The 20209-nt window shown below is 35.9% G+C and overlaps 2 protein-coding genes across 2 annotated transcripts in view; one reads left to right on the top strand and one right to left on the bottom strand.

Moving 5' to 3' along the window:
• GPR89B (G protein-coupled receptor 89B) overlaps nucleotides 1–7769 on the top strand; it is a 22565-nt gene extending 14796 nt beyond the window's left edge. Inside the window, exons 10-14 of the mRNA XM_070942673.1 lie at nucleotides 287–379; nucleotides 2275–2370; nucleotides 3142–3231; nucleotides 4327–4392; nucleotides 4490–7769. Coding sequence (XP_070798774.1) covers nucleotides 287–379; nucleotides 2275–2370; nucleotides 3142–3231; nucleotides 4327–4392; nucleotides 4490–4696 — 552 coding nt within the window. The 3' untranslated portion in view covers nucleotides 4697–7769. The remainder of the gene's footprint in view (nucleotides 1–286; nucleotides 380–2274; nucleotides 2371–3141; nucleotides 3232–4326; nucleotides 4393–4489) is intronic.
• Nucleotides 7489–20209, bottom strand: PDZK1 (PDZ domain containing 1). The gene is made up of 8 exons (XM_070942672.1): nucleotides 20003–20209; nucleotides 18823–19069; nucleotides 16260–16396; nucleotides 14775–14970; nucleotides 13825–14021; nucleotides 9980–10165; nucleotides 7965–8267; nucleotides 7489–7588 (listed from the first exon to the last, which is right to left on the bottom strand). Exons 1-8 carry the CDS (start codon nucleotides 20207–20209, stop codon nucleotides 7550–7552), a joined length of 1512 nt encoding a protein of 503 aa, XP_070798773.1. The 3' UTR covers nucleotides 7489–7549.

The raw sequence follows: 20209 nt of genomic DNA, 5'->3' as shown, positions 1-20209 counted from the left end.
ACATTCCTCATGAATGTTCTGCATATTGAAACTTTCCAGAAATAGATATCATATTTTGTGACTCAAAAGGCAGGCCTAGAACACCAGAAATTTGGTTTTGTTCATGTATTCTGTAATTTCGGTTCATTTATCTTAGACAAATGTTGATTTTGCAATTCCATAGATTCATTATCTATTAAGAAGCTACACTATCTGTAGAAATGATCTGTACTGAAAATAAAGCCATATGCTAGTTTAAAATAATAAATCTAAATGTTTTCTCTCTCTGAAAAAAATCTATTTGCAGGAAAGAATAGAATATTCTAAAACATTCCAAGGGAAATATTTCAACTTTCTGGGTTATTTTTTCTCCATCTACTGTGTCTGGAAAACTTTTATGGTATGTAAAGCTGCTGTAGGTATAATCATTTATAATTTGTACTGTGACAAAATATGTGCTTAATAAAAAAAAAAACCTATTTTTTTTTAAAAAATGTGTTTTGTTGATTATATATACAATCACATTTTAAGCAAGAATGGACATTTTTTCTCATACAGAAATGTTGTCTATGAAAGATAAATGTGTACAGTTGCAAGAAAAAGTATGTGAACCCCTTGGGATTACGTGGAGTTTTGCATGAATTGGTCATAAAATGTGCTCTGAACTTCATCTAAGTCACAACAATAGAAAAACACAGTCTGCTTAAAATAATACTACACAAACATTAGATGTTGCCATGGTTTAATTGAACATAACATGTAAACATTCACAGTGCAGGGAGGAAAAAGTATGTGAACCTTTGGACTTAATAACTGGTTGACCCTCCTTTGGCAGCAATAACCTCAACCAAATGTTTCCTGTAGTTGCAGATCAGACCTGCACAACGATCTGGAGTAATTTTGGACCACTCCTCTTCACAAAACTGTTTCAGGTAGCAATATTCTTGGGATGTCTGGTGTGAATCGCTCTCTTAAGGTCATGCCACAGCATTTCAATCGGGTTGAGGTCAGGACTCTGACTGGGCCACTCCAGAAGGCGTATTCTGTGCTCTTGAAGCCATTTTTTTTTTTGTTGAATTACTTGTATGCTTTGGGTCATTGTCCTGTTGCATCACCCATCCTCTGCGGAGCTTCAGTTGGCGGGCAGATGGTTGTACGTTTTCCTGCAAAATGTCTTGATAAACTCTGGAATTCATTTTCCCATCAATGACAACAATCCGTCCAGGCCCTGAGGCAACAAAGCAGCCCCAAACCATGATGCTCCCTCTGCCATGTTTTTTGATGTTGGTGTGCCTTTTTTTCTCCACACATAGTGTGTGTTCTTCCCAAACAACTCAATTTTGGTTTCATCTGTCCACAGTATATTTTGCCAGTAGTGCTGTGGAACATCCAGGTGTTCTTTTGCAAACGTCAAACGTGCTACGATATTTTTTTTGGACAGCAATGGCTTCCTCCGTGGTGTCCTCCAATGTACTCCATTCTTGTTTAATGTTTTCCTTATTGTAGATGTGTCAACAAAAATGTTAGCATGTGCCAGAGATTTCTGTAGGTCTTTAGCTGATACTCTAGGATTCTTCTTTACCTCATGAAGCATTCTGCGCTGTGCTCTTGCAGTCATTTTTACAGGACGACCACACCTAGGGAGAGTAGCAACAGTGCTAAAGTTTCTCCATTTGTAGACAGTCTGTCTTACAGTGGACACATGAACATCAAGGCTTTTGGAGATACTTTTGTAACCCTTTCCAGTTTCATCAATTCTTGATCAGTCAACAATTCTTGATTGTAGGTCTTCTGAGAGCTCTTTTCTGCGAGGCATGGTTCACATCAGACAGTGCTTCTTGAAACCAGTAAACCCAAAACAGGTGTGTGTTTTTAAAGGGCAGGACAGCTGTCAGCAACACATCCAATATCATCACACTGATTGGAGTCAAGGTTGGCTCACTCCTGGCTCCAATTAGCTCTTGGAGAAGTCATTAGGCTAGGGGCTCACATACTTTTTCCTCCCTGCACTGTGAATGTTTACATGTTATGTTCAATTAAACCATGGCAACATCTAATGTTTGTGTAGTATTATTTTAAGCAGACTGTGTTTTTCTATTGTTGTGACTTAGATGAAGTTCAGAGCACATTTTATGACCAATTCATGCAAAACTCCACGTAATCCCAAGGGGTTCACATACTTTTTCTTGCAACTGTATATCTTACAATAGATATACACATTTTGTATATACACAATAGATCTTACAATAATTTTAGTGAAAATATTTATTATATTTTTCTTTTTCATCTCTTCAGGCAACAATCAATATTGTTTTTGACCGAGTTGGAAAAACAGATCCAGTAACAAGAGGAATTGAGATTACTGTGAATTATTTGGGGATACAGTTTGATGTAAGAGCTCTTTTAGATTTAATCCTACCTACTAATCTCCATATTCATTCTTAATTTCTGTTTTATAGAGAGCTTGGTAATGTAATACTAAACTTTTGTTGAAAGTATAGTCTTGGGTAATTTATTTGTCTGTAGCTGCTGCTAAGGTAATATATTGTGAGAAGACAATATTCATCTTTCTGTATAATTCTTAAAAGCCATTTCTATTGGAACTTACATTTTGAAGACAGTTTAAGATTCCAGAGTTGCAAGAGACAGTTCTAAACAGCTCAACCTTAATTCTGCACTGTTTCTGTATGTCATGCTAGCAGTTATTTTTTTCTGAAAGTATTCTTGCTGATAGAGGAAGTTCTTGTTTAACTCTCACAATTGGGATGGCAGCTTGGTCACTAAGTGAAGCTGTGATGTATTAGTCTTATTTCCTTTGCTTTACAGACCTATGAAGGTTGGAAATTGAGGACTGGTTACAACAGGGGTGTCAAACTCACGTCGTCATGGCAGTGTCACATGACATAGTGGGACTTTTTCCCCCCTTTGCTAAACCGGGCTTGGGCGTGGCCAGCATGTGATGCATCTGGGAGTTTGACAGCCCTGGGCTCCAAAGTTACCTTTTCATCACCATGGTTGTTAAACAAGGGCTATTTGTACTCTTCAAAAGGTTCTGTGCACATAAATAGTAACTGAAGTTAAATAGCCTTTTATGTCCTACATGGTCAGTGTACTTATCTGTATCTCTGAGAATTTAACCATTTCTTGTCTTTATTATTACAGGTAAAATTCTGGTCCCAACATATTTCATTTATTCTTGTTGGAATAATTATTGTCACCTCTATCAGGGGCTTATTAATAACACTCACAAAGGTAAGCCTGAGTGCAATCTTACTCTGTGAACTGTGTTGAAGTAAAGAAGAGAGCGTATTAATATATCTGTAAAAGTGTTATGACTGAATTGTAAACTTCAAAAATATGAAATCACTGCAGGAAGTAGCAACTGAGTTTGTTTTAGTATTGTTATTCTGAGAAGTTCCTAACTTTTGGTCTACAGCCTTATAGAGATGTACAGCATTAAGACCTGTAGTAACCCAAATTACGGTACTTCAGATATGGTGCAGATGCATTTTCTGCATCACTTTACAGTTTTTAAGGCCAGAGGTGGGAATATATATGATTGTTTAATAAGTCACAGTAAAACATTGATATTGATTTTATTAAGAAGTGAAATAAATTTGCTTGACATTAAATTGCCATTTTTCATTTAGATAAGTTTTAACAGTACATGGCTGATATAAAGATGCTTTTTATATACATAATAGTTCTGTTGTGTAATGATAATCGTGCTCTTAGTGAAATGCTTTTTTTTATGCACACTAGAAAACATCTCAAGGAGTTTGTTATAATTGGCCAATCTTGCCACATCAGCAATTTGTTTAGTTGCACACTGCTCAAGTGCCACTATTTATAGTTGAATTACATGAAATGTTATAATTATTACTTAAAACAGTCCCATTTATCCCTGGGCTATGCCATTTGTGTTGGATTTGCAAAAATGTAGATTGCTGTTTCTGTAATCATGACAGTATTTTTCATCTAAATTCTCAGTTCTTTGGGTGTTAACCTAAGTGTTCACTTAAATGCATATCTGAAAGTTATCAGGACTGCTTGCACATAGGACAAATTATTATTATTATTATTATTGTATAGGTGATTCTGCGTGAATGTGGAGTGGAATGTGAAGTATGCTGAAATATGTATAATGGAAAAATAAGGGTTTTACTACACCTTATATTATTTCTAACTAGCAGTTCTAATGATGGTGATCACATTAAGCATGAAGATCTTGCATTACTATGAACGTGACTTCTTTTTAATTTAGCTCTAAAACATTTATTAAATCATGTTTGCCATATTGTTATCATTTCAGCGTATGACCTGACTTTCTGTGTTTATCTTTCTTAGTTTTTCTATGCTATCTCAAGCAGCAAGTCTTCTAATGTTATTGTTCTGTTGCTGGCACAGATTATGGTGAGTATTTTAACCCATTTGAGTATCAACTTTGCTCTCTCAGCTATGTCAGCAGCGGGGAAAATGAAGTCTAATGTTTCTTTTATCTTCTCTGCAGGGAATGTATTTTGTGTCTTCTGTGCTTCTGATTCGAATGAGTATGCCTCTAGAGTATCGTACTATCATTACCGAAGTTTTAGGAGAATTACAGTTTAACTTCTACCACCGATGGTTTGATGTTATATTTCTTGTCAGTGCTCTCTCAAGCATCCTGTTTCTCTATCTGGCACATAAGCAGGCTCCTGAGAAACATATGACACTCTGAATTTATTTTGATTCTACAGCCTGAAGTTATTCGCAATTATGAATTTGGCATATCACCATTTTAAGATGGCTCTTCAATGATGGACACTCATTTCTTTGGTTCAAATCAGATGCTTCACTATAGACAAGGAGTGACAAGCTGTCTCACAAGGACAGTCTCCAGCTCCATAAAAAAGAGAAACATAAAAAAATAAAAGGGAATATTGGAGACCTCTCAAAAGGCTGGATATGACACCATTCTGCAATTTTTATTCAATGGAGTTGGCAAAATGTTTGCTTCATTGTCTTTACCTTGAAGATAATGATTCTGAAGACTAAATAAAACAATATTTGTAATAATTCCCAATAATTTTCTTACAGTTTATAGATTTGTAAAGTTTCTTCTTTAAAGTGGAACAAAATTTGATGAATTATTAATTTCTGACTGAAATGGGGAAAAAAATCACTATCTCCCTGGAACTCAAAAATACAAGCATTGTCTAGCACTGCTAATCACTTCCTCCTTTCATTCCATTAAATCAGCATTCACAATGCCAGGTCCAACATTAAAAGTGGTCATCTCCAAAACTGTTAATGTGGCTCTCAGAAGTCCTCCGAATGTTATTTCTCAGTTATAAATCTTAATGTAATACAATGGAAAACTTAACACATTTTTTGATAGGCTCTTGTCATGCTACTTAGAAACCAAGAACTGTACGACTCAGTAAATCCCAAGTAACTTCAATATTGCTGAAAAACCCTGTGCAAGCATGAAAGTTCAATATGTAAAATGAAGAATGTAGGATAAGTATATATCTTGATAATAATTTAATATATGGGGCACCGAAGAGAATCCATCAGCCTTACTTCAGATTATCAGTAGTATTTTTTGGTTTGTTGGTAAGGAAATATTGCCAGGACTTGGTACTGGCTTTAAAATCTAGATCAGTGTTTCTTAAATTGTGATCCTAAGGATTCAGGGTTTCCCCTCAGTTCTTCTTGGGTCCACAAAATCAAAATTACTTCCCAGCCTTTATTGAAAAGTAATACAATATTAAAATTTCACTGAACAATTGTTAGAAGCCGCAGTAGCAGCAAATTGTCAAATTTAATATGGTAAATATTGATATCCAGTTTAGTTGTAGTGGTTAAGGCACCAGGCCAGAAATTGAGAGATTATTGACTTCTAGTCTGGTTTTAGGCATGAAAGCAGTGGGGTGACCTTGGACTAGTAATTCTCTCACAACTTAGAAAGCAAGCAGTGGCAAACTGCTTCCAATATTTCACCAAGTAAATTTAAGGGACTTGTCCTGGCAGTTGTCAGGAGTCAACTGACTGGAAGACACCAATATACAATAAATATAAAAACATATAAAGAAAAGTGAGGGTTCCCTCATATTTTTTTTCAAAATGGGAGAAAGGGTCATGAGGAAAAAGTTTTAAGAAACACTGATCTATATTGGCATTACATAGCTCAAAAAAGCTTTGTGGATTTGGGAACTCAGCAGCATTTTCTATCCGTTAAACAGATGAGAAAAAGGAATGAGGTATGCTGAAAAAATAACAATGAAATACCAACCAAAACTGTGTACATACTTATGTTATCTTAACCATAGGAAAAATCTTGATTTTTTAAAAAAATAATTACTTTGAAAGAACCTCTTGTCTTCATAACTCTGAATGTTACACTCAAATGTTAGCTTGCAAATTCACAACAAAAGCCTATATAGCATTGGTTGGTTCTTGGCTTCTTTTATAGGACTGTTCAATTCCTACAGCAGGAAATGCATAATAGGGCAACATCACTGGAAGGAAATAATTTCTAATTTTAATGTTTACCTTGAATTTGAGGTGGAGGGTGCTGGGGATGGGGAGGGAAATTGTACTGCTAAAATTTGATCATTTGCTACTAAAATTCAGTGCCCCAGTCTTGTGATACTGAAAGATTGGCATCTCTTGCATTACGTATGTTAGAGCAGTCTGCTCATGAGTGGAACAAGTGAGTGCAATTGGAATAATGTGCTCTGACATGTTAGCTGGTACGTCAAGCTGTATGCAAAAGACAAACTGACTGTTATTTATTTATTTACCATCTTTATTATTTGTAAGTGGAGAACATACCTAATACAGTACTCCTTTTTCCTCCTATTTTCATTTGCAACAATTTAAATGAGATAAAATGAAACAATTTATTTTTAAACTTGGTATCCATCAGAAACTAGATATCCTAATAAGTAGCTACCATAGTATTCTTTGGTTTCTTTGCAGAACCTAATGCTCAGCCAAAAAACCTAAAGTTAATTCTGCACTTAATTAAAATTGGATGTAGTTGACAAAAATATTACAGAATAAATGCAATATATTTTAGTTTTAATTAATACAGTAAGTCTCCTTTCATACAATTGAATTCTCATTGTGATTTCACTTAGCATGACCGTAGTTTCTGATAAAAAACTCCGGTTGCAGAGATTTTACTCGTGTTCAGATTAACTGGGGAAAAAAACTTGGTTCATACCATCTATTTGTATATCTAAATCACATCTCTGCCCCCATTTTAAATACCCATAGACTTAGGAACGAAGGGCAAAAACTCAGTATCATGTACTGACTTAGTGCTGTACTCTAATACCATTTTTGGCTGAAATTAATCCTGTGATGTTTTTGCATCCAGTGTCATGGACACTGTGCTCTGAGAACAGCTTAGCTATATTATTTTCAGTACATTCATTTGGAAGTAATTCTCAGTGTGACTTGGTTTCAAGTAAGTATTATAGGATTACAGCCAATATTTTTTTTTGGTAGTATTGGCACATTTACTTCAGAATAGCAGCCCCTTTCAGGTACAATATGGAAAAAGACTTGGACTCTGCTATCTTCATAATGCAGTGTCATCTTCAGAGGAGGATGAGCTGACCTAATGAAAAAAAACAATAACTCTTGTTAGAAAGACTGCAAATAGATTTATAACACCGTTAAGGGGAATCAGTTACAGCATATAATAAACTTTATAGATTTATAGATTGAGCTGTGAGATGAATTTATGGTCTGATTATGAATGCTTAAAATTTTACAATAAAAATCTTTTAAAAACCAAATCATCTAACTGGTTAATTACAAATGTTTAGTCGTTCTGTGATTTAAGCACAGCTTGAGCAAAAGCTCAGCTTAGCTTTCTAAGCCAATTCTTTAGGGTAGATAATTCAATTATTTGCAGTGTATCATATTGGTTTGATAACCAGATGCCACAGATTCTTGTGAGATTTTTCTGAAGTTAATTAGAGGAAACTCACCCTTTCTCGTGGTTCTGCCAGTACATTTTTTGGCTCTGTTGCTTGTATCTCTGCATAAGCAGGAGGCTCACCATGGTCGCCATTTAATGGGTCAGCCATTGAGGTTGTAACAGCCTTATTCTGGGAGCAGAAGTGCTGATAAGCCTTTTCTTCACACACCAATAGTGTCAGGCTGTTACCACTGTCTTGAATTCTTGCTACTACATCTTCATACTCTTCATTCTCTACATTGGTACCATTCACTTCTATCACAATGTCATCATCTTGCAGCCCAGCTATGTTGGCAGGCCCATCCTTCTTTACCTGCAATTAGAAGATTGACTGAAATAACTGTAGTAGAAGCTGCTGTTCTGCTTGATTGAGAGCAGCAGGCAGTCCATGGTAAGCAGCATATATACAAATACAAATTTATTTTTTTTATTCAAAGTTCTGAGGGCTAGTTGTAGCCTGGTGCTGCTGTTTTGAATAAAGACATGACTATTTGGGGAGGGGGATGTGCAAGATGGCAGCTATGGTGTTAAAATTGGAGCCCATTTATTTTGTGCAAAAATGGTATATTGTCAATTGCAATGCTTTGACTTCCATTTGACAGATTTTGAGCCACTGGGCATTCTGGGATGTGACTACATTTCTGCTGCCATAAGAGGTGACAATCCTAGTCGAAGGTGAAACTCAGAAGTGGCTGCATTCTTGATCCAGCCACAGTTTCTGGATTTATCACCTCTGACTGGAGAGGACTATTATCTTAATTAAAGCCTCACAAATCCCACAAGGTGTACTGCTATATTTGGACCAGGCAGGCTGGTCATCTGAGAGGAGGGACAAAAGAACATGTTAATGGCTCCTTTCGGGGTGAGTGCTACAAGTGAGTGCTTAACTCTCATATTTGAATTAAGGTCTCAAATGCCTGCAGAAACTTAACTATTTTGTCCAAAAATGTTCTCTCCTCAACATGAAAAAGCACCATTATGGAGAGGGGATTGCAATTTCTAAAAAAAATGAACTACACACAAACTTTACTTCTTGCTCCAGATAAATAGGGACACACCTAACCTGACTAGCTATATTTTATATTTTCTGCTCTTTAGTGAAATACTAATGACAAGATATGTTTATTATCATTATAGGTACATGCAAATCATTTTTTTTAAATGACTGCTTTTAAAGTAACAGTGTCTCAAAAACAAAACCCCAGTTTCCATGAATAGGCAAACGTTCTGTCTCTGTAAGTAATGGCTCTATATTATTTTCCCCACAATTCATCATAATATATGCCGAGATTATGAAGATTACTTGGGTGAAAATTGAAAACACAAAGTCACCTCTTAAGCTACACTGAACATAACTTCAGAATTTATATCAATTCCTATTACTGTTTTTCTGCAAATAATTGAGACAATGATTTTTTTTTATACTGACTATCTCTATTTGTACACTCTTATCAATGTGGGAAATAAAATTGGTGAAAAATTTTATTACTTAGACTTTAGGAAAAAAACCTAAATATATTTACCATTTCCTGAAGACTAACACTTTTTTTTAAAAAACCATTCTTAGTCTGAATCTAATTATCTGATACTATTTTAAAAATTATGTTTATTAACAAGATGACAATTTCTTTAAAGTGCATAAAATGTTAATTCAATCAACTTGAATTAAACTCCATTTTAAGATTGCTTTTGCTAAAAAAAGTTAGCAGAGAAGGGATAAAAAACATTTAGATGGAATCAAAATATGAGAATAAAGGTGTATTATGTTGTTCTAAGTATTAAATCCCAAAATGAGCATCAATAAATTAGTCTGTTTGGTTCTGGAACATATTTTACTGTGTCAGTTTCAAATTCCTTTTATTCAGCAGCTATTGTATCTTGGTAAGACACAGAACAAAGATATACTTCTATATATATTCTGCTGAGTACATTCACACTACAGGACAGAAGTTGTGCTTTTTTGCCTGATCAATGGTCACTTGTTTTGTTTGCCAATGAAAAGATTCTAAGATTCTAGAGTGATACCTCTTTGATGAACACTCCAGGTATATTGTTAATGGCATTCAATCGAAAGCCGAATCCAGTGGTACTTTTTATGAGTTTACAGAGTCTGGGCTTCTGATTTTCTTCCTCAGCATGCATGGCTTTCTTTGTAATACTCAGATGTGGCTCCGGTCTTGTATGGTAGTAGAGACAAGGAGATATTTTAGCCTGAATCAAGAACAAAGAAACATGAATTGAAACATAATGAATATGAGCTGGAGCATGATGATACACAATTCTTCATGTTGTGGAACAGCACTGGGGATGCAGATGCCATTGATGTCTCCTCTCCCCCAGCTCTTTACAGTTTTTCACAATCCAGAAGGAAAGAGGTTTCAATTGCTGGAGGCAGCTAAGTTGTAAGAAAAGATAGTTTGGTGACAGGCCCTTCGAGTTCAGCAATGACTCTTTTGTGACTCCTGCTGGCATATTTTGGCAATCAACTGAGGGACTTTGGTGGGTCTGGGGGAGGTGGATAATGGCCTAGACAAGTTGAAGCACTTCCCCATTGTTGGAGAGAAGCTAAATAGGAAGGAAAATTGCATAATATATAAAATTATATAAAATTATATATCAAAAGAAAACATTTTTTGAAACTTTAAATTATAAAGCTTAAAAATAAACTATCTGTCTTGCCCACTTCTGGCCTAAACATTACTCATTGTTATTTTGCCCCATTCTACCACCACTGTGTAACTTCTGACCCCTTTCCTGGAGGAAATGCAGTTTGGGAGGTAATGTGCTAAGAGGCTCAGGATTGTAATGAGGCAGCTGCTCTAACAGAATTCAAGCTTCACAGGGTTGTTGTGAAAAATAAATGGAGTACTATGTATGCTGCCATTAGCTTCTAAAGGAAAGGTGGAATATACATCTAAAAAGGAATTAAATTAAAATCTGAAAAGGACTAAAACAAATTCAGATATCAGGAAAGAGACACTGGAAACTTGAGGGGTAGCCTAGCTTTTGCAGGTCAGATCCGCAAAATAAACAAAGACAATCTCAAACCACAGTATATAATTTATCCTGCCTAAGTAGATCACACCTTCAATTACTCTTTTGTTCCTATATCCTGCCAAAATAGCAAAAATTAGAGAAAATAATGCAAAAATAGTTCTGAAACTCTCGATTGATATGGTAATGTTGTCACTTTAAGATCCTATCATTGCTTATGTACTTATATTCCACTTGGAATGTAGACATCTTTACTTGGAACAGCTTATACTCTGTGATGACACCTTTAACACTACCAAACAATAGTATCTGCCTACTTCAGGTCCTTGGGAAGGACTCAATAGGTAGACAAAAATGCTAAATTTAGTCTAAATATCTGGCTGACTATACAACGAACCATAATGCGTAGTCTTCAATAGTCTTCAATTTACAGCAATTCATTTAGTGACTGTTCAAAGGTACAATAGTACTGAAAAAAGTGACTTATGGCCATTTTTTACACTTATGATCTTTGTAGCATTCCCATGCTCATATGATCAAAATTCAGATGTTTGGCTACTGGTTCATACTTATGACTGTTCCTGTGTCTTAAGGTCATAAGCCGAGGTGGCGCAGTGGTTAGAGTGCAGTACAGCAGCTACTTCAGCTGACTGCTAGTTCAGCAGATCAGCGGATCAAATCTCACAGGCTCAAGGTTGATTCAGCCTTCCATCCTTCCGAGGTGGGTAAAATGAGGATTGTTGGGGGCAATATGCTATTTAGTATACTGTCTTTGGTGTAAGCCGCCCAGAATCCTTGGAGAGTAGGCGGCATAGAAATATGACAAATAAATAAATAAATAAAAAATAAATAAATAAATAAATAAATAAAAAATAAATAAATAAATAAATAAATAAATAAATGTGATCACCTTTTGCAACTTTTGACAAGCAAACTCAATGGGAAAGCCAGATTCATTAACAACTGTATTGCTAACATAACAACTGCAGTGATTCACTTAACAACTGTGGCAAGAAAGGTCATAAAATGGGGCAAAATTTATTTAACAAATGTCTCACTTAACAATAGAAATTTTGGGCTCAATTATCATAAGTTGAGGTCTATCTGTAATATAAAAAATTAAGGCAATTGTCTTGAAAGGGATCAATAGTTTCAAGAGGAGGAGAGTACCATAAATAAATCTCCATCAACTGTCATTTGTTTCAATCTAAAATAGATAGCAAATTGAAAGATGACCTTATGGCTGAAGTAGGATTACACAATTGAGAGCAGTTTATACAATTCTTATTGTTGCTATCTTATCTGATTTTTTTGTTTTCCATCAAACCCTTTATTAAATATAGGCTTCTATATTGTATTAAAGCTGTACATGTTGTATGGCTCTAATATGACATGATTTGTTCAGAAGTCCTCATAAAAGTAATTATGACATTCAGAGTGGAAATAAGGTTTAGAAGGACAACTGTATTTTAAATATGAATTGTATAGAAAAGTTTTAAATCAAGATAACAATATAATCTCATACAGCAAAGTGGCATGGCATTTGTGCTAAACTCTTTCTCTTCAAACTCATGGAGACTGGAAATTAGATTAAGTAGGAAAAAGATAACTGGTAGATAGCAATTTAATAGTATAATCCTTATAAATATCATGTCCGGTATGTCTTCAGCTCTTTTAGTCCTTTTTTTGCATTTCCTCCATTACAGCAAAAAATAACACCTAATCAATCAGAGCTGAGTAGTTAAGTATGTTCAGTCCTGATTATTATTTGGATAAAAGATCAACCTGGAAATCAATGGAAAGTTAAAAGAACATACCTGAAAGAAGACAATAGCAAATCATGTCCATATTGTTCCCAAGAAAATTAAATAGAGGAGAAACCAAGGTCACTTCAACATAGTAACTTCTCTTAGGGGCCAAATAATATAAAAGAACTGATTTGTTCCATTCCCATTCATTTCAGAATCCAAAGAATAATGTGCAAACATTGCCATCAGTATCCAGATTACAAGGCAGATAGCTATCATGCCATTTAAATATTGAAATTGTCTCCTTAACAATACTATTAATGTGATGTTTGCAAGAACTTGGAATTTACTATGTATGTAATGGATCTAATGCATGCTCTTCTAGATTTTTTTTTTAATAAAAAGAGTCAAACATAATGCTTGATTTTCCCAAGAGATTACTTAGCCTATAATTTTGCCATGACAACATATTGGGCACCCTGGAAAGCAAATATTATTTTAACAACTGGACAGCCTGAAGGCTGCTGTGTTGTCCTTTCCTCATCCTTAAAATGGAAGCAGGATTACAATGTCAAAAATTGCTGCAGTGAAATCTCAATTTTTTGAAGTTATCTAGCTGCATTGTGCATCTTTTCATTAGTAACCATATTTCAGAATCCTGGCTTTTGACTTTAACTAGTTCTGACTTTGCAGAAGTAGTCTGGAAGCTATGATTGCTGTCATAAAAAAACCTGGGTATTGAGCTGGAAATATTCCAGGGTGGGTATTCTTTTTATTACAAGAAGCAGAATTCAACTTCTGGAAAAGTATGACTAAGTGCCATGAGTTCATTTGTCATGGCAAGAGAAAACAATGCAGACAAATCCGGTTCTGTAAAGTTACCAGAACTATGTTTTGGTTTTTAATGCTCAAGTGCTGCAAACACAAACTTGTCTTATAACCAGAAAGGCTAGAAGAACAGGTGTATATATAAAGATTTAAAACTGATATTCTCAGAATGTTAGGTATGCATACACATTTGCATCAGGACAACCTTACAACAGCTACAGCTCTTTCCCCCTTCCATGTTACAGCTCATTACATAATTTCCAAATTAACTCATGCTTGCACTGAAGCTGCGTACCTTACCATTTTATACATGGTATCAGTCTCTTCATCCACTACTAGTAAGGTTGTGTTTTCACCAGATTGTTTGATTTTCTCTACCACAGCTTCATGGTCCAGTGCTTCAATTGGCTCTCCATTTACGGCGATCAAGATATCATTGTCCCTGAGACCTGCTTTAGCTGCAGGGCTGTCTGAATCGATGTCCTTAATCAAGTGACCTGCCTCCCCAAATAAAAAATATATATCAGAAAAGCCTAATATCCAGTGGTGGGATTCAAGTAATTTAACAACCACTTCTCTGCCCTAATGATTTCTTCCAACAACCAGTTTGCCAAACTGCTCAAAAAGTTAACAACTGGTTCTCCCGAAGTGGTGCGAACTGGCTGAATCCCACCACTGCTAATATCATAGCAAAGCATAGGCCCATAGCAGGAGTGGGTTCTACTTACCTTTACTACTGGTTCGCAAAGGGGTCGCGTGCCCGTGCTTGCTTCTCTCGTGCGCATTCTGATGACATTGGGGTTGGTGGGCGGAGCCTCCCACTAGTTTTACTACTGGTTCTATAGAACCGGTGCGAACTGGGGGCAACCCACCACTGGCCCATAGCCAATGTTTAATTTTGTACTTTAGTTTTCAAACTCTAGTATTAAGGCAGGTACTAAGCTTGACCACGGCCCTTTCATTTTGATATATTCCCTCTGTTGTGGACATTCTAATAGAAGATTATGCATCAGAAAGCAGAGGCCAGACCAAGTCCATAAAACTGGAATGGGAGATTTTCCCTTCAACAATTGTTATGCAAGACTACAAAGGAGATAACTGGCTAAATGTGGAAGGAAATTGTGGAGTTCTTTAAATGCTATTTTTCCTATTAATTATTACATGGCTTGGGCTTGGGAATCTACTACACATCTGTTAAAGAAGTAAAGTCCATATTGCATAGTTATACTACCCTGTGGCCCAATTCTTACCTTTGCCATTTTGCTCCATTCTCAGGTAAAATCCATAACCATTATTCTCTTTTTTGAGCTCAAGATTTCGGGGCTTGTGAGGTAATAATTTCAGATTGGCCTTTTCCCTTATCAGCTGCATATTCCATCTGTAGTAATACTGGTCAGTTTCTTTATCTGACAGTAGAAACACAACCCGATTCCCAGACTTTTTTACCTGAGGACACAGACATGGAGTTTATATTTTTGCCCTGTGTGCAGGCTGAAACAATCTCACCTACATACAACCAATGCATAACAGTATCCTTTTTTTTATTGAAAAGTTTTATAAGAAATACAAAAATTTTCTCCCCCCCACCCTTTCCCCCTCCCCTCCTTCCACCCCATCCCCCTCCTTAGACTTCCCAGAACAGGCACAGGGTATAGCATTCACAAACATAAAGCTAAAATATGCTAACAAATTATTGCATTCATATTCTCCCTAAATCTTTAACTCCTTATAACTCAAAAACTATAAACATAAACTACTTAAAAATATTTCATTCATAAGCTATATGAATCTTCTTGTTCGGATACTTTTTTTTGCATATAGTCAATCCATCTTCTCCATTCTGATAAGTATCTTTCATTTGAATGATCTTTAAGATATGATGAAATTTTTGCAATCTCTGCCAGATGCACAACTTTTAAAGTCCATTCCTCAATGGTAGGTGGATCTTCCTTCTTCCAGTACTGTGCCACCAGTAATCTGCCAGCTGTTATTAAATTCAAAACCAACTTAGTCTCTATTACAGTACAATCCGTGACTATTCCCAACAAAAAAAACTGTGGCGTAAATTTAATTTTTTTCCTTAAAATATTTTGAATAATCCACCATATTTTTATCCAAAAAGCCTTAATTTTTTTACATGTCCACCATATATGAAAATATGTAGCATCTTCACACTCACAGTATCCTTTTTTGGATGGTATTTTCATTGATGAAGCTAAAATTGTTCTATACTATCATTATAAATCCCGCATTTCTGAAATTGATATTTACAGTATTTTCTTATTCTCATATTTATATATTTCAGGTGTGCACAGCATTTTAGCTATTTTGGAACTAACCACTTAATATATCAGGTAATACTATTAGTACTCAGAGTTATTATTCAACTTGGAAATAAATTTTTATAATGGAAAATACAAAGCACATAGGTAGATATGACTTGATCAAATTTGGAAGGATGAGACACTATTAGGAGGAGGTTGTATTTAACTTTAGGGACCATGTAATTGCTTAATATGAAAGAGTTAATTCAAACACATTTTTTTCCACTTATTGCGTGCAACTTTATTTTCCATCCGTGCATGCCAGTCTTTGTCTAAGGAGATCTACTTGCGCATGCTGTGGCAAGATGCAACTGGAGCAATAATTATCTATATTCTATCAAATTACCATTCTAATTTGATCTGAATTATTTACAAGAATTGGCTGACAAATAAGGTTAAGGCTTAAAGTACCTTCTCAACTACTTCTTCATGTGTATTGTTTTCCACATTCTCCCCGTTGATTTCTATAAGGCGATCATTTGGCTGCACTCCAGCTTTTACAGCTGCACCCAGTGGAGTCAAATCTACAATGAATAAACTTTTCTGTCCTGGAAATGAGAAACAAACAGGAAAAATAGAAATAAATATTTACTTGTTAATATGTTCATTTTACTCATGGTAAACACAGCATGGGTAACAGTGCATCTAGTCTAGTTCAAACAACACTAATATGGCAGCAGAAATGTGGCAATAACATTTATGCCCATTCAGAGCCTCAGAAATTGAAAAAAAACTTATTATGCTGTAACCCAGTAATATTTTATGCTTTGTCAGATGCTTGGGGGGGGGGGGGGCTGCAATTATAGTGGTGTAAGTGACTGATTAGGAGTAGTCAGTTACTTATTAACTACTATGACTTTTTCCAGTGTTTATTAGAACTTGATTTATTATTTTACACCTACTTTTAAGTATCAAATCTCTCTCCCTTTCTCTCTCTCCCTCTCTCCCTCCCTCCCAAAATACACTAGCTACTTCTGGTCAGGCCTGAAGAGAGGGGGGTTCAGCCGGTACATTGTTCTGGGGCCCATGGAGCTCAAAGGGGCCCATGAAGGGGAATTTTTAATTTTTTTTTACAAAACCAAATTTTTAATAAGAAAAACAATATTAGATATATACTTCATACTCTATACTTTGTGTGTATAGCAAAAGTGCCCTGCATCCTTGTTTGATATAACCTTTATTAATCTGAAACTCAGTGAACAGTTATTTATGTAATTCATTGAATTTTGACCCTCATGCGTGGGTCTGTGCATACGCAGGGGACAGGGCACATGTAGGGGGACCACACATGTGCGGGGGCATGTGGGGGGCTGCGCATGCATGCACAGGGGGCATGTAGGGGGCTGCAAGCACATGCATGGCGGGGACTGGGGGCAGGAGGGCCATATTAGTCTTGTTCTAGCACTTAATAATCCTCTGGTGGCCCTGCTTCTGGCATGCAAAATAAAACTACCTGAAGAAATATCTTGTTTATGATATATTTTCAAATGTGGATGTAAAGAATCATGTAATAATGTAGCATTCTGGTCATTTCTTTTATTCACGTTGTCATAGAATGACTTCCTTATAGAGATTTAAAAATATAACAAAAGTCTGGATTCCTATATCAGAAGGCCATGGCAACATAGGCTGTGGATGATCTAAAGCAGCCTATTTATATAGCTGACAAAACCCAATCAAAATTTCTAGACTTTGCATTGCTCGTGTGATGACTGACTCCCAACTGTCTTGACAAAAAAGGCATTTTCCTGTTCCCTATGATTTAAACATCGATGCCATAGCAACAAAAGAATCATTAATGTGAGAAATTCTAACACTTAAAATAGGGGAAATTCTTATCTAAAAACTATTAAACTTTTTTGTCATGATCTTTAACTGGTTGAAATGATGCATCATAGGGCAACAATTTTTCAACTAAGATACCTGAAATGGACTAATTAAAAGATTAATTAAAAATGTGTCCAAAATCTGGAACTCATTGTCCTGAGGCAATAAAATTTGGGTAAGCTGTGATAGCTAGTTGCTGCTGCAAGTCACCTGATCTTCATTTTCAACATTCTGTGACAATTTCTCAGCAAGTCTTGCAATCCCTTGTTCCTTCCCCATCCAGCAGTTGCCATTTACTTGCCTGCTAGAAAGGGAAGGGAGAAAGAAAGGAAAGAATGGGGAGAGAAGAAATAAGGAGTGAGGGATGAAGAAAGAGAAGGAAGTTGAAAGTTGCTCCCATTCCAGTGGTGGGTTGCCCCCGGTTCGCACCGGTTCGCACCGGTTTTATAGAACCAGTAATAAAACCGGGGGGAGGCCCGACCCCGACGCCACCAAAATGCTTTTGCGCATGCGCAGAAGAGTGCGCATGTGGCCCCGTTGCAAACCAGTAGTAAAAGTACGTAGAACCTACCCCTGTCCCATTCCCACTACATTTTGCTCACCTGAAGTAATTGTTTCTTTGCTTAGGTAAGGAAGTATCTCTGAAAAGATGACTCAATAGGGCATAGATTGCCAAGTAGAATATAAACAGAATTCTGCAACCTGTCACTTCCATATAATTGTGAGTGCAGTTCCCAGAATTTATAGCCAGAATGACTGAGATGGCCATGACAGAGTTATCTGCCTCATATCTCTAAAAATCACAGTTCTTTCAGTGGAAGAGCACCCAGACTTTGAATAAAAAACCATTCAAATATTTTTCTTCTATATTTGAGTAATACATACAAATATGGTCTAATATGTCCAGAAATTTGGCATTTATAGATGCTTTGACTCATTATTTCTACCATTTTAGGAGTGCTTCAGATTCATTCAAGGACTTATTTTAATTAATATAACAATTGACCATCCTATTAATGTCCTTTAATAGATGGTTTAGAAATCTGGGCTTTAAATACACATTCAAAATTATGTCACGGTTATAGAAGGTATATAAAAGGATTCCTACACAAGAGGTTTACATGCTATTTTTATTTATTGTCCTTACCTACAGAAGACTTCAAAGAGAAACCATAGCTATTTTTTTCCTTAGTCAGATAACAGAGACGGGGTTGTGGAGCTGAATCCAATTCTTCAGTTTGCACAAGTTGAGGTTCTTCTGTCTGTTCTTGGTTTGGTGACTTTTTAGCCAACTCTTCAAGACTGATTCCTTCTTTTAATGCAGTTTCATAAGAATGGTCATCCAAAACAAGGAATAATATAGGAATTGCACTTTTTCTAATTAAATCAGCCACCTATAATTGATGCAATGAGAGACTAAGAGGTAACTAAAAGAAATAGTTAAATGGCATAGAACATGAATTAGAAAAATACATCCAAGAGAGGATAATTAGGTCACAGAGCTGTGTCATACAGCTGTTTCTTACAGAGAGGATTAAAAAGTCAGAATAGCTGTTGTGACTATGCAATCAAAATCCCACCTCTTTTTGATATGCATACAACTTGGCGTTATTTGCACACCTACCTTACCCTGAAGCTTATGACAGACGCAAAAATAATGAAAAAGCAGAATTTTCATCAAGTTGATTGCTAAAATGGAGGGGGAAAATTACGACCCTAAGAATTTGTTGAAAATAATAATCACTGTTTTATAATACTACCAATAGGATTTATTCTCTTGACAATTGTACTTATGTGGCAGACGTTTGAGTAGTGATTTCATATCTGATGTTGTAAAAAATACGAAAGTTGAATTTTGCTGGTTTAGCTAAGATCAGCCATTACAGGCTCGTGTCAATGTTCTCAAATGGTGGCTCTCAGGACTTCACTTCACTCTCATCTTCTCTATTGTACAAGGATGAAAACGCCATGACATTAAATCAGCCATAAGTCTCTTCAAAGTGCTTAGAAGTTGGTTGTCATTTAAGTTTCCCTATCATTACTGACTGGGTGGAAAGGTTAAGGGAAAGGAAAACTGAATTCTTTTGCTCATATGGAGAATGAAAACAACTATTCCCTGCTTTTCTCTGAAAGAAGGAAAGATTTTCTTTGCAAAAGCTTTTTTTTTTTGGCTTTGCATGGTTTGGATGCTGGCAGAAGATTTTGGAAGTATTCATATTTGGAAGAAGAAAATATTTTGAATAAATGCATACAAGGATCGAATTGGTGAAGTGCATGAAAATATGTGCTTTGCATTAGAAAAAAACCCAAAATAAAATATCTCCCACCTTTCCATGATCTTCCTTATCTATAAACATTCCATTAATCTTCAGAATTCTATCTCCATCTTTTAGTCCTGCCTTCTCGGCTGGACTATCCTTTTCTACATTTCGGATAAGATGCCCTGTTTTGAATCGCTCAATGCGCAGGCAGAATCCATAGTTTTCACCCTCTTCTTTGACCAGTGTGCATTCTCTGGGATGAAGTGACATCAT

This window comes from Pituophis catenifer, unplaced genomic scaffold (assembly GCF_029215685.1).
Source record: "Pituophis catenifer annectens isolate HBS135680 unplaced genomic scaffold, rPitCat1.0.hap2 SCAF_4, whole genome shotgun sequence".
NCBI lineage: Eukaryota > Metazoa > Chordata > Lepidosauria > Squamata > Colubridae > Pituophis > Pituophis catenifer.
The sequence above is the reverse complement of the archived record's forward strand: the minus strand, read 5'-3'. Positions and strand labels throughout refer to the sequence as shown.

What these genes read in the sequence shown, in the direction of transcription:
- PDZK1 (XM_070942672.1), bottom strand. Translation starts at nt 20,209, where the DNA reads ATGATGTCACTTCATCCCAGAGAATGCACACTGGTCAAAGAAGAGGGT. An exon ending in CTGATACCATGTATAAAATG is followed by an intron (nt 10,166 to 13,824) that starts GTAAGGTACGCA and finishes TTCTTGATTCAG; the next exon opens with GCTAAAATATCTCCTTGTCT. An exon ending in CTGGAGTGTTCATCAAAGAG is followed by an intron (nt 8,268 to 9,979) that starts GTATCACTCTAG and finishes TTCTAATTGCAG; the next exon opens with GTAAAGAAGGATGGGCCTGC.